Source organism: Equus quagga, chromosome 2, assembly GCF_021613505.1.
Source record: "Equus quagga isolate Etosha38 chromosome 2, UCLA_HA_Equagga_1.0, whole genome shotgun sequence".
Classification (NCBI taxonomy): domain Eukaryota; kingdom Metazoa; phylum Chordata; class Mammalia; order Perissodactyla; family Equidae; genus Equus; species Equus quagga.
Genome location: NC_060268.1, coordinates 32807445 through 32821687, shown reverse-complemented (window position 1 = coordinate 32821687; position 14243 = coordinate 32807445). Strand labels below are relative to the sequence as shown.

Sequence of the window (14243 nt, the reverse complement as noted above, 5' to 3'; positions counted from 1 at the left end):
AGCAGGCCAATCAGAGTGCGGAGCGCAAGTTGGCGCTGCCGTTTGAGCCTGGGCTTCAACTGAGGGTGGGACAGTCACAGTGGCCACCGGTGTCTGCAGAGGCGGTGGGGCGGAGGCATGAGGAGAGCTGCTGGGCTTCAGTGAGCGCACCCGGATGTGCAGGCCGGGGGCGGCAGGCCCGCTGATGGGGGAGGGAAGGAGCAGCCTGTGAAACGGGGTGACGGCGGCCACCAGCCCGGGCGGGGACCGGGACTGGAAGACGCGCCCCAGCAGCCGGCTGGTCCGGCGGCTGGACCAGGGCGGGGGGCGCGGGGACGGGGAGACGAACACCCAACTGATCCTGCCGGGGCAGGAGGGGCGAGGAGCAGGGTCGTCTTTACAGTTCGGAGAGGGATGAGGACAAAGTGAGGTTTGGAGGAAACGGGATCTTAGGAAGTGGCCGGAAGTGGTGGGAAGCTGGTAACAGGCGTTGGTACAAGGAACCGAAAGGATCAGGGAGAAAGAAGGGAGGTCTGTGTAAGTGACTGAAAGGATCGGGGGACAAGAAAGAAGGTCGTTGTAAGTGAAGGAAAGGTGAGCTGTGGGTAGATCAAAGGGCTAAGAGAAGACAGTCGGTGGAAGTGGATAGAGGATCGAGGACGACCGTGGAAGTGGCTGGGGTCCGGGGCCGGAACAGTGCCAGACGGGGCCGGAAGGCAGCGGAGCAGAGGGCAAACCTGAGAGTGTTTGGAAATTGGAAGACTTGGTGGCGAACGAGGGTCAGGACTCAGATCCTGCCTCGGAAAGTGGGCGACGTTTCCGGGATGTGGGATCGGAGGCTGGTGCGGTTGGCCGTGTTGCAGCAGCTTCGGGCTGCCTATGGCATTAAGGTCAAGGGTGGCAGAGGGCAGTGCGATCGCAGGAGACATGAAACAGCAGCCACGGAAATAGTGGTAAGTTCTGGGGAAGGAAGTTTAGGTTAAAAAAAAAAACAAAAAAGAAAGAAAAAGCCTCACCCTGTACCATCACTTATTGCCAGGTCATGCCAAAATGTTCATTCTGTATGGATCCAAAAGAAAATGTGGTTAAGTGTGTCTAATTCACTCCAGATGGTCAACAGCTGAAATTTAAAGAATGGCTTTCTTGATTCTTTACAGGGATTTTTGGTCATTGAGAGAAAGTTGCAGAGTTTTTCAACCTCTGCAACATTGACATTTTGAATTAGATAATTCTTGGGGGCAGGAGGTAGCTGTCCTGTGCATTGTAGGATGTTTAGCAGAATCTCTGGCTTCTACCTATTAGATGCCAGTAGCGTCTCTCCATTGTGACAATTAAAAATGTCTCCAGATATTGCCATTTAATTGTATTTTGAACAAGTAGCGTGTGGGAAGGGAGAGAAACAGTACCCCACCGCCAGTGTTTTAGAGTAAGATTTGGAGAGGGATGGGGGACCAGTACTTTTTCCAAATGAATCAGGAGGTATGACAGCATTAGAAACAGGCTTCAGATGATACCTCTATATTCATCAATTTGAAAAAAACAAGCTTGCTGCTTGGCTATATCAGACTTTGGAGACATAAAGCAGTTTTTTTAAGTGGGTAAACTGACAAGCCACAGTGTGATGATTAAAAAGCCACTGATAACTTTTGGGTGCTGAGGGTAAGGGGATTTTGAATGAGATTTTAATGTCTCTACAGAATCATCAATTTCACTGTGAAAAATAAAATAAATAGAATATAATGCATTTTATTTTAAATTTATTTGCCTAATTATATGGTACTTTCTAAGTACTTAGAGAAGAAAACTAGTATAATTAATTTGCATAGCTCTTGGGAGTCTATAATTTCTGAAAGAAAATAGTACGTGGAGAAGAAAATTACAAAAATAACTTGTATACCTTTTAATAGGTTATAAATTCTGGAGAAATTATTTTTGTTGTTTGCAACTTAATAGCAACATAATGTGTTTATATTTAAAAACTAGAGTGGTTTCTTCTGATTGTAAAACTGGCTGTCCAAGATCTCAAATATGGTTGGTTTTGTATGTATATGAATTTGCACGTGGATTTTTTTTTCACTCCTTAAGAAAAACTGACACCTGCCTTTAGAGTCAGATAGACTTGAGTTTGAATCCTGCCCTACTTCTACTAGGTATGTGATCTTGGGCTCTGTTTAATTTGCCTAAGCTTCAGTTTCCTACTTTATAAAGTGGGAATAATGCTATCTCTCCTTGGATTGTTTAGGGGATTTAAAAAATGGCAAGATGTGTAGATAGGACTAGCACAGTGTCACATGCCATTTATTCAACTGATGATCATTGTTATGATAATCAGTGGTCTACATCCTAATTGATAGTCATGACCCTAGTAAAAATATTCTAATAAAGAAATACAGAAGATCATTGTGTTATAAGAATGGCATCTAGCAGGATAGGTAATTCTTTGAAAACTGGGTTTCTTTAGCTTTTTGATTTTTTTTTAGCTAATGATAGTTTTGAACTTTTTAAGAAAAGTACTAGAAATCTTTTAAAGATGAGATTGTAAATGGTATTTCAATACATAAAATTTAAAAAGCATGTTATTAGTTTTATTTTGTGATATTAAGTTATAGCAGTTACAGGTTGGCCCAGTGGTGTAGTGGCTGGGTTTGCATGCTCCACTTTGGTGACCTGAGGTTCACAGGTTGGGATCCCGGGTGTGGGCCTACACACCACTCATTGGGCCATGCTGTGGCAGCCTCCCACCTACAAAACAGAGGAAGACTGCCACAGAAGTTAGATTGGTGACAATCTTCCTCAAGCAAAAAAGGGAAGATTGGCAACAGGTGTTAGCTTAGGGCCAGTCTTCCTCACCAAAAGATAAATAAATAAATAAATTATAGCAGTTACTTGTCAAGCCAATTGTTGACAATAATGAGACTTTAGGAAAAAAAAAACACAACCCTGAATTCTAGTGATGCTTCAGCATCTGATTTGTTTTTGCATTTTGTTTGGTTGCACAATATCAAGGAAATTCTGATTTACCCAAATAAGGGATTGCCCATACTAACATTTTTTTTTTAATAGCTCGTCTTGAAGTGACAATCATAACAGCAACAAATGTTCTTTGAGTTACTTAACTCTGTGTCAGACACTGATTTAAATGCTTTACATCTTTAATTCATTTAATTCTCTCAACAACTCTATGACTTAGGACTTATATGAGGATACTGAGTCGTGGAGAATGTTGGCATGATGAGGTCACTCAGCTAATAAGTGGAAGAGCCAGAATTTAAAACCTGGCAGTCCTCCCTCTAGGAGCCTGCTCTCTTAAGCACTGTACTGTACTGTCTTTTCCATATTTGTCAATTAAATGGAGCCAGATGCTTGAAAAGGAACTAGTGAGATTTTGTTAGTCTGTTGAATCATTAACAATGCTGAATGATTTCTTGGTGTAGATAAGAAATCTATAGATTAGATAAGATAGTCTTAAACAGTGCTTCAGGAGCATTGCTGTAGAGCGTATGCCTTTCAGCTCATTAACACTTGTGAGATTAGGTATAGCACTTATTTAATTTTATGTAAGTGACATATACAGGCTTGAGTGTAGTTTTAAGTCCAGTGAAAGCTACCATCTTCATCAGTGACATTTTTAAGGTTGAATGCGTGCTCAAAGATAGCGGCAGATTCTTTATTCAGAGGTGTGTACAAACCCTCGAGTTAACCAATTTACTCTTGGGATCTTCCATGGATAAAATTTGAATGTGACTTTTGAAAAATGGTTCTCAAAGTAATTAAATGAAATTTGAATTAAATGTTTGCAGGATCCCTCCTTGGGTACTTCAGAACATAGTTTGAATAGCACTCTTCCATTGAGTGTAGAAAAGATAATCAGATCTAAAAACAGCCACTTCAGTATAACTTTAGGAAATACTCAATGAGTGACAGGAGTTACATTATATCAACTTATTATTTTGATTATATCAACTTTGCCTTTTGTACAAGTTAGTATTTATAAGGTGAAGGAAGAAAAGTATAAGGGCAGCACGGTATTTATAAGGTTACTGAAGGAGCCTGTAGTATTTTTCAGGAAATGTTAGTGTTGGGGGCCAAATTCTGTTTGAGAATTTCCTGACTGAATGCTAACTGGATTGATTTTCCATTATGGGATTGGAAACTGACAGAATTTGCTACGTTGCTTGAGGGCAATGACTTTATCTTAACTATTTTTGTACTCCTGGTATAATGTAAAGTAATGTAAAGTGGTTACTTTTTACCAAATGTACGTGAAATAATTGTTTTCATTGTCGTGACTGATTATTTCTGCTATCTTTTTTTATTTTCTGAGGTTATTTTGCCTGTTTAAGAAAACTTATATTATGCCTAATATTTGTGTTAGAGTAACTGAATTTGTCATTTCAGGGTAAAATATTTGGAGTACCTTTTAATGCATTGCCCCATTCTCTTGTACCAGAATATGGACATATTCCAAGGTAAGCAAAGTTTGAAATGAAGAATAAATATTTCAAACTGGTGTTTGAGTGTTTAAAAATAAATAGTTGCTTGGCTCACACATTTGATTTGAACTAGCAATTATTTTATTTTCAATATTAACTAATGTAAAAATTGCTTTTAACCTTTTACATATTTTAACTTTGTAATTTGTATTCATTCTCAGGATTGAATTTTAAGGTTCAGTAATGAATGAATGTTAGAAAGCAAATTATTTTTGTTTTATTAAGTCAGAGTTTTCACTTCTATACCAAGTCTTTTGCTGCCAATTCGATTATATTGAGTAATATACTGAATACCAATTCAATTAGAATTTTAATATTTTCTGTTCATTTTAGAAATGTTGAATAAAAGAATATTTAAGCTAAGATATTGGAGTATTTGTGAATAATTATGCAACACTTGAGCTTTTCTCTGTCACTATTTATAACCTTTTGGACTGACTGTATCAGAAATTACTAGGGAAGTTTATATCTTAAGAAAATAATTTAAAAATGCATATAAAGAAACTATCTTAGCTCTTACTAATTCATTTCCCCTCTCTCCAAAATAGAGTTCATTCTGGCTGCTGTAGTCCAGCAACCTAGGTTTTTAATTAACGCATTGTCCAAAAGCGTTTATTGAACACCTTGCTACCTTAGAACAGTTTTCCCTCATTCAGCCTATAGGTGTAGATTCACAACCTTCATAAGGTAACCACTTACTATTTTGCTTTTTAAATGACCTGTAAAAGGTTTGTTTATAATGATTTTCAGCGTTTAGAATTGCAAAGTCGTATCCCCAGTAATAATGACATTACCTCTCAGAAAAGTCAGATATGTTATGTTGTGAGACTGTGATCTCTAAATATCATTTCCCATTAAAGGGAAGCAGGGCTCTGTGAATCAGTGGCTGATTCTAGATCTGGAGCAGAATATGGAAATGGATCCTGGGTCATCTTGTACAAATAAATCTATTCCAGTCTCTACTCAGCCCTTTCCAGACTCTCCCCCATAACATATCTGACTTTTCTGAGAGGCAATGTTGGGATGAGAAAAGAACCCTGCCTTATTTTTGGGCAAATGTAGTAGACGGTAAATATTTTAAGCTATGTACGCTGTGCAAGATCATATGTGGAGGGTGAATAGATAAAGAAGGCCTTAGACAGAGCTCTGAGGCATCCTAGCATGTAGTGGTCTGACAGAAAAAGAAGAGCCAGGAAAAGAGTTTGAGAAGGAGCAGTCAGGGAGACAGTAGGAAAACCAGAAGAGTAGTAAAAAAGTATTTTCAAGATGAGCAGTGAGAGGTCAAGTGTGTCAAATGCTGGTAGAACAAGCAAGATGAAGACAGTGCATTGATCATGGATTTGGCAAGGCAGAGGTCCTTGGTGATCCTGATGAGAGCTGTTTTCCTGGAGTAATGGGGGAGAGTCTGGAGATGGTTGAGTAGAGACTGGGATATGAAGAAGTGGAGGCAGTAAAAAAGACAAATGTTGTGCTCTGAGTAGAAGCAGAGAAGTGGAGTTGGATTGACAAGGTTGTAGGATTAAGCAGTTCACTGAAGCTGCCATGGGTAAAATTGGGCCTTAGAGAACAATTTAGGAAGCAAGAAGGACAACTAAAAGTAACCTTTCATCACAGAGATTGAAAGGATTTGTGGCATCAGAGCTTCTGAAAAGGGGCATAGTGCTTGGTCTGCTCATGTACTTTGGCAGGAGAATAGGATTTAGTAAGATGTGTATCTGGCCACCTGAAAAGATTTCTCTCTTTCAGTTTTATTGTTGATGCTTGCACATCTTTAGAAGAGCATATTCACACGGAAGGACTTTTCAGGAAATCAGGATCTGTTATTCGTCTAAAAGCACTAAAGGTAAGCATATTTTTGAATGATCGTTTTTCATTTGTACCACTTTTTGATTTGGTTTTTACAATTGAAATATTTAGAACTATCCATGAATTACTGACAGAAATTGAATTTGCAAATAAATTTTCATGGCAGAAGAACTCCCTTTTTTTACTAAAAGAAATTGTATATCATTTATATACTGTTTTTTTTTTCAGTTTTATTGTGTACGTTTAAGGTACACAACTTGATGTTTCGATATACGTATATATTAGGAAATGATCACCACAATCAAGCTATTTATATGTATAATGCTTTAAAAAAGTTTAGAGTACTTTGAAATTTATGGTCCTCGTTCCTATAGAGTACTATTTGAAATGGAAAAAAAATTTTTAATTTTATCGTTTTTAGCCGTCTAAAAGGGAATGACATATTTTTTAAAAAAGTTAAGAGAAATGTATTAAAGATAGCTTTTTAGGGTATAAGAAAGGATACTTTCTTTGCAGTAAACTCTTAAGCTCCCATCTGCTCATGGTGATTGCATTCCTTTCAGAATAAACTGGATCACGGAGAAAGCTGCCTGTCTTCTGCACCTCCCTGTGACATTGCGGGACTTCTTAAGCAGTTTTTTAGGGAATTGCCAGAGCCCATTCTCCCAGTTGATTTGCATGAGGCGCTTTTCAAAGCTCAACAATTAGGAACAGAGGAGAAGAACAAAGCTACATTGTTGCTCTCCTGTCTTATGGCTGACCACACAATTGATATATTAAGATACTTCTTTAACTTTCTCAGGAATGTTTCTCTTAGGTAAGTATTAATTAAAAGTCTTGGGAAATGATTGTTTGATTTCTCAACTAGCTAGATTTACCCTTATAGATAATAAATTAAATTTCATTTGGAATGGAAATTTTTCTAAAAAATATTATATATTTCCTTACTATAAGAAGTATACCCTCAAGAAACAGTATACCAAATGATTTAATATTTCCTTGCTGTCTTAGAGTCATCATTATGAATGCCTTAATGGCTTATTGGTGTTATAGGATTCTTTGTCCACTGAATGGCTTCAGATTACTGTGTTTTTAAAATATTTGTGTTTTACTTTTCAAATTTGTCCCCTCTCCCTGCTCTCAGTGAGGCTGCTTGTTCTAGACATACTTGCGGCCTTCTGATACTTTGAATTTTCCATGTGTGGGTTTGAAAATCAAATAAACATGTTAAATTTGTGTGGAAGAACAAAAGTTGGAGTCTATGGTTAGCATGATTTTTATGATATATATTAAGCACACAGAAGCTGTATGTTTCCTGTTCTGTCTTATTTCAAGCCATTCACATAGATGGGTAGATGAAATGTAACTGTATTTTGACTTGTGTTTGATAAAGTAAGAGATCTTCAAAATGTGCTAAATAACGTTATTTTAACTCTGTATTTTTATCTTTGGCTCCATCTGATAAAAGCTTTATTCGTTTAAGGTCCAGTGAGAATAAGATGGATAGCAGCAATCTTGCTGTAATATTTGCACCAAACCTTCTTCAGACAAGTGAAGGACATGAAAAGATGTCTGCTAACACAGAGAAAAAGCTACGATTACAGGCTGCGGTAGTGCAGACTCTTATTGATTATGCATCAGATATTGGTAAGCTATAGTTGCATTATTAAGCTACAGGATTTGTTTAAATGAGGGAGATCCCAGCTCTTTCCAAGTGAACTATGGAGACAAATGTTAGAAATTTGGTATGCGCTATTTAAACATTTTGAGGGGGAGTAGAGGAAAGATCTTAATTATGAACATTTTTGTTTAGGGCAAGTTCCAGATTTTATCCTGGAAAAGATACCAGCTATGTTGGGCATTGATGGTTTCTGTGCTACTCCATCACTAGAAGGCTTCATTGAAGACGGTGAATGTGAAACTCCTGGTGACTGTAAGAGAAAGCGAAGACAAAGTGTAGGAGGTAAGTGGCAGTTGCAGTCCCATTTTGCAGAGGTCAGCGACTTGCTTTTATCCCTCAAATGCATTTGAACATAAAGAATCATAAGCTGTGGTGTATATCTTTTTGGTGCTTACAGCATAACTGGAAAGACATAACATGCAAGTGAAAAGTAAAAATGACCATGCAATCTAATATTGAGTGCTAGATCTTTAGCACAAACATAAAGTGTGTTCAAAGAAGAACAGTTTCTGTGGTTGTAATGATCAGGGACTCTTCAAAGAGGAGGTCAAACTGAACCTTCTTGAAGAATAGGTAGAATCTGGGAGAATTGGGTGGAGGGTCAGAATACTTGTATCCTATTCTAGATGCGAAGGATATTAAGAAAGATTTGTGGAAGGAAGAAGTAATCTACGTCTGTAAATAGACCAGTGTGACTTGAGTGAAGGGTTCATCCTGAGGATTAGGATGATATTCTGATGATCTCAGTGTCGGGCTAAACAATTAGAACATTAACCTGGGTACTGGAGAACCATTGAAGGCTTATGAGTAGAGGCATAACATGATTAAAATATTTTAGAAAATTATCTGGTTTGAAGAATTGAGACATAGAGGTAGGGAGAGTAGAAATGTGTGGCAATAATCCGAGTGTGAGATCATGATTTGAAATAGTGATATAAATTAGTTATGCATATGAACTAAATAATGAAGGAAACATTACCAAGGAAGAATCAAAAAGACCCAAAGTTTCATCATGTGGAATCAGTCATAAGACTTCTTGTCTCCTTCTTGATCAAGAAGACTGAGGCCATTCGTCCTCCAGTTGCCTTAGGAAATTTCTTATCTTTTGAGTATCAGAACCAGTTGTTATTAACTATCCCATGCCTTTTTGAATCTTTTGGCTTATTTGGCATTCATTGCCTTCTTTAGTTTCTTCTTTGCCTCCTTTGTAGATTCGCCTTATACCTTCTGTGTTAGTTTCTTAGGGCTGTTGTAACAAAGTACCACAAACTGGGTGGCATAAAACAACCAAAACTTAGTGTCTCAATTCTGTCACAGCATGGCCACTGATAGAGGAGTGGAACTCTAATCATGTATCTCACACACACACACCCATTTAGAAACTTTCATTGATAATACTGATAGTTATAGCCTAGATTAAAGGTCTTTTGTAGGATGGCTTTAGCATGCCTTTCTACTGTTTCCTGTCTCTCCTTTATGCACTCTATATTTTGGTCAAACTGCATTCTTTATTTATTGTTTTCTAGACAGTTTGTTCTTTTGCTTATACCGTTTATTGATGATAATGTTTTTACTTCTGTCTGCCCCTGCTGTTCAAATTATATCCAGTTGTCAAAATTCAGCTGAAATGTCAAGCAAGCCGCCCCCCCACCCTACTTTTTTTTAGTGGACAAATAATCTCTTTTCTGCTCCAACATTCTATAATATTCTAGATTCTAACAGTTTTTATCTGGTTTTATATTTATTCCTTGTGCAAAACTCTCTTACCAGTTATATTTCATACTCTTTGAATACAGAGAACATGTTTTATTTGCGTTCTTTACTGAATAGGCGTAAACTACTGAATGAATACAATAAATCGAGTTACTAATATTTGGCTTAAACCCAGAGGTACTTTATTCATTAGAACAGGAAAAGATGGCGTTTGTCAAGTGTCACTAAAATACATCAATTTCATTGCAATTTGAAACTGTTTAGGAGCTCTAAACCATCAGTGTTTATTTTTCGTGTTATAGGCTAGCCTTCTATTTTTTTGCGTCTCACTTTCAAATGTCGCAAACATCCATATTATTTGATTGCATTTGCTCTGAAGAATCTTTTGACTTTTTTTAAATTGTAGAAAAATATATGTACCATGAAATTTACCATCGTAACCATTTTTCAGTGTACAGTTCAGTAGTGTTAAATACATTCACATTGTTGTGCAACCAATCTCCAGAACTTTTAATTTCGGTATTTATTATTTATGAGTTAGTTACTCTACCTTAATTTTATGCTGGGTATGACAGTTCTTAATGATTGTATTGCCCCAGAATCTACACAGGATTCCATGAGCAAACTCTTATAATCTGAGCAAGAGGGATTTGTCTGTCATAATTTTCCTGTTCTTGCTTCTGTACGTGAGTGTGTGTGCTCGTCTGTATTGTTATTGCCCTAACGAATGTCTGTCATGGATGGTGGTGCAGGACTGAACTGATCTGATTAATACGATGCCCTTAATAGTGCGGTGCTTCCTGAAATACATATAATAAGCTCATGAGTTATTAAAGGGATTGAGACTTAATTTTTCCCTTTCTCCAGAGACACAGTCTGTACTTTCAGTGTGGCCCGTGATGCAGTCAAGACAGTTTCAGATTAAGGAGGGAACAGTTTATCTTTCCGTACTTCTGATTTTGCTGCGCTGTACTAATCGTGTTATCTGCTGTGGCTGAGTCTGCTGCTTAGTTGTTTCTTCTCTCTTCTGCTCTGCTTTTCATTTCTCTTCCTTTTTCCTTTGTTTCTTTTCCCTCTCCCATATTAACCTGGTTTAATGCCCAGGTGCCATATAGGTTAGGTTTGTTTAAGCCATTGCCTGCCAGTTAGAGCACTGCCTATTTTTGGCTCTTCATTGAGGTTTTCAGTATTCTCCTCTGGTTTGGACCTATTTCACTTGAGGGTGTATGATTTCTCAATACATAAGTGGGCTCTAACAGAACTTAAATAACTATTTTGATTGATATATGGTGATTAAACAGGTAAACATTCAAAGGACTTTTGTGTTTCATTGTGGCTGAAAATTAGGGGCATATTTTTGCATGAAACTGTTTCCATTGAAATCACAATTTCCCAGTAGCTAAATCCAATGTATATTTTTTAGACTTGTATTTTTCAGAATTTCTTTGACCACTTGACTATTTCCTCCCTGATATATTTTTTTCTTTCCTTGTGTTTTATAATACTGTGCTTTCTCTGTTTCCCAACCTCTTTACAGCCATTTGTTCTGCTCACTTTCTGGACTTTCTTTTTCTGACCACCTCTTAAATGTTCCATTCTTCCATATTTGACCTTCTTCTTTACCCCCTTCTTAATGATCTCATTCACTCTTATTTTTGAAAGCTACCATTTCTGGGCCGATGGCTCCCAAATCTGCTTCTCTAGTCCTGATCTTCCCACAAATGGATTCATATCCATTTCAGTGTCTCATAGGCATGCCGGATTCTTCTTTGTATAATTACCTTTTTCTTTGGGTGGCACCCTTGTCTACTCAGTCATCAAAGTCAGAATTCTAGATGCCCTTATCTACTCTTTCCTCAATCCCACATCCCACTGATCACCAAGTCTTTTCATCTTGATGTCTTAAATACCTTTATTCCTGCTTCCGTTTCCACTGCACCTGCCTCATTTCCGACCTTCATCTCGTGCCTGGCTAATTCTCACTCTTCCTTCAGGTCTCAACCTAAATATCACTTCCTCAGGGACACCTTCTCTGACTCCCCAGTCTAAATCTGTAGTTACATTTGTACTTCACACTACTTACCCATTTGTCATTATGTATTTATGTCCTTAGGATATTTAATGTTTGTTTTCTCCACTAGAACGAGTTCCATAAAGGCAAAGACCATGTCTGTTTTGGTCACTGTTGTATCTTCAGTGTTAGCACTGTGCTTGACACTTCATAGGTACAAAATAAATATTTGTTGAATGACTGAGTAATATACTTAGAAGAACCTTCCGCTAGTTTGTCTGCTTCCAAGGAGGCTTACCCCCTTATATCTGTCACATGGCTGCCAAAGTGATTTTTCTAAAATGCAGATCTAATGATTTTGCTCCCCTTTGCCTTTGAAGAAGTTCAAGTTCTTCACAACGACATACAGGCCCTGTTCTGCCTAATACAGAAGACTTATCTTTCACCATATCTGCTGCTCACTGTTTACACTAGCAATATTAAACTACTGGTTCCTAGAGTACATAAATCCTCTTTTCGCTCACGTGCCTTTGCATATGCTGTTCACCTTGCCCGCAAGCTATCTTCCTACCTAATCAGCACCTACTAGTCCTTCAGAACACTGTCCAGGTTTTACTTCACTTACAAAGCTTTCTCTCTCATTGCCATTTCCTCCCTTCCTCAACAAGTAAGGATTCCCCTTCCATACTCTTTCTGCATATCTACACACACTTGTTTTACATTTCATTCTGTATTGTATGTCTTTTTTTTTTTGAAAGAGATAGGGGACTGTAAGTGGGGAATGGACTAAAAACATATCCTTTAGGTTTTTTTCTATTTTAAAGTAATTTCTTTTAAATAACCTTAAGTGACTTTAAAATGTATAAGCTGATATAAACTTAGATTCTAGAAGGCCACAAATACCAATAAAGAATTATTGGTGAAAGATAGGTAAATGTTGTTATAATTGATTATATGATTATATATGTCTTGCATTTCAGATTTTGTTAGTGGAGCATTAAATAAACTTAAATCTAACAGAACACCCTCTATTACACCTCAACAGGAAAGAATTGGTAGGTATTGTATATATTTATTTAAATGAAAATTTCTGTATATTATATAAAAAGTAATTATGATAATAATTCCCTAACTTATTTTGGTTTAATCAAATCCAAATATTAGTTTCTTTTTTTTTTTTAAAGATTGGCACTTGAGCTAACAACTGTTGCCAATCTTTTCTTTTCTCTTTCTGCTTTTTCTCCCCAAATCCTGCCAGTATATAGTTGTGTATTTTAGTTGTGGGTCCTTCTAGTTGTAGTATGTGGGACGCCGCCTCAACGTGGCCTGATGAGTGGTGCCAGGTCTGTGCCCAGGATCTGAACCAGAGAAACCCCGGGCCGCCGTAGCAGAGTGTATGAACTTAACCACTCGGCCGTGGGGCTGGCCCCACCAAATATTATTTTCAATGGAGATAATGTATTATAATATTGTGTTGTGACATTGCTAATTACATTGGATATAATGAACCTAAAATTGTAGATAAGAATTTCTTTTAGTCTGTTGGTACATGTTTAATCTTCTAAATCCTGTTTTTCTGTTGCTTGTAAATTGAATGCTATTGAACATGTAAAAATAACTCAATCTCATTTTTGTTTTACAACCAGAAGTTTATTAGTATATCTTCCAATTTTTTATCTTGGTTTGCTTGTGGTTGAAATTATTCAGCCCAATAACAGACAATATGATCATTTGTTTTGTTTTCCAGATTGAAGAAATTAACTCATTAACACTGAGTCATGATGAAAAGCAAAAATCCTATTTAGATCCATTTTTGTTCTAACTCTTTGTTGTAATTTTCTTTCCTATGTTAATATTCTTAATGTGAGTGATGTGCATATTTTAGTCTATTTGGTTTAAGTTACTACTGTTTCTTAAGGATCTTGCCTCTAAGACTTCCCTATTTTCATTTTAAGTAATTGCGTAGCATTGATTTAGTTATATATTTGATAATGTAAACATATCCCCCATTCCCCCATTCTTTGGTTAGATCTAAGTAATAGCTTTATAAGAAGAAATTATACAAAGTTTTTGTATTTTATCAACTCTGTGGGAGAAACAACAAATTGTTTTTTTTTTCAGCCCAGCTGTCTGTATCACCAGTGATTCTTACGCCAAATGCTAAGCGTAAACTGCCAGTAGATTCTTCTCAAGGTTTCTCAAGTAAGAAAAGGAAGGCCATCAAGCACAATTTTAACTTTGAGTTGTTGCCAAGTAACCTCTTCGGTAGCAGTTCTACACCAGTATCAGGTAGCAAATAGAACTTATGTAATTGTGTTGTCAACATTCACAAGAGTGCCTATTCTGGGCAAAGTGCTATTTCATAAGAATACCAGCCTTGAGGAGCCAGAGCTTTATTCTGTTTTGTCAAATGTCTGAATTTTTATAAAGTCCCTTAATTTTTAAAACATTTTTAGATACTAGTTCAGTATAATTAATGTACGTGTGTGTGTGTGTCTGTGTGTGCGTGTGTGTGTTTTATGGCCATGCCTATTGAAAGTTATGATAAATAACTCAGAGT

At 37.1% G+C, this 14243-nt stretch overlaps 1 protein-coding gene across 3 annotated transcripts in view; it reads left to right on the top strand.

Moving 5' to 3' along the window:
- The first annotated feature begins 240 nt into the window (after positions 1–240).
- Positions 241–14243, top strand: part of LOC124236260 (rho GTPase-activating protein 11A-like) — an 80178-nt gene continuing 66175 nt past the window's right edge. For 2 of the 3 annotated variants that reach the window (XM_046655116.1, XM_046655114.1), the window contains exons 1-8: positions 241–932; positions 4378–4448; positions 6219–6315; positions 6842–7095; positions 7762–7925; positions 8092–8241; positions 12664–12738; positions 13805–13972. In XM_046655116.1, coding sequence (XP_046511072.1) covers positions 804–932; positions 4378–4448; positions 6219–6315; positions 6842–7095; positions 7762–7925; positions 8092–8241; positions 12664–12738; positions 13805–13972 — 1108 coding nt within the window. In that variant the 5' untranslated portion in view covers positions 241–803. The remainder of the gene's footprint in view (positions 933–4377; positions 4449–6218; positions 6316–6841; positions 7096–7761; positions 7926–8091; positions 8242–12663; positions 12739–13804; positions 13973–14243) is intronic. The other variant, XM_046655115.1, reaches the window with a different exon arrangement.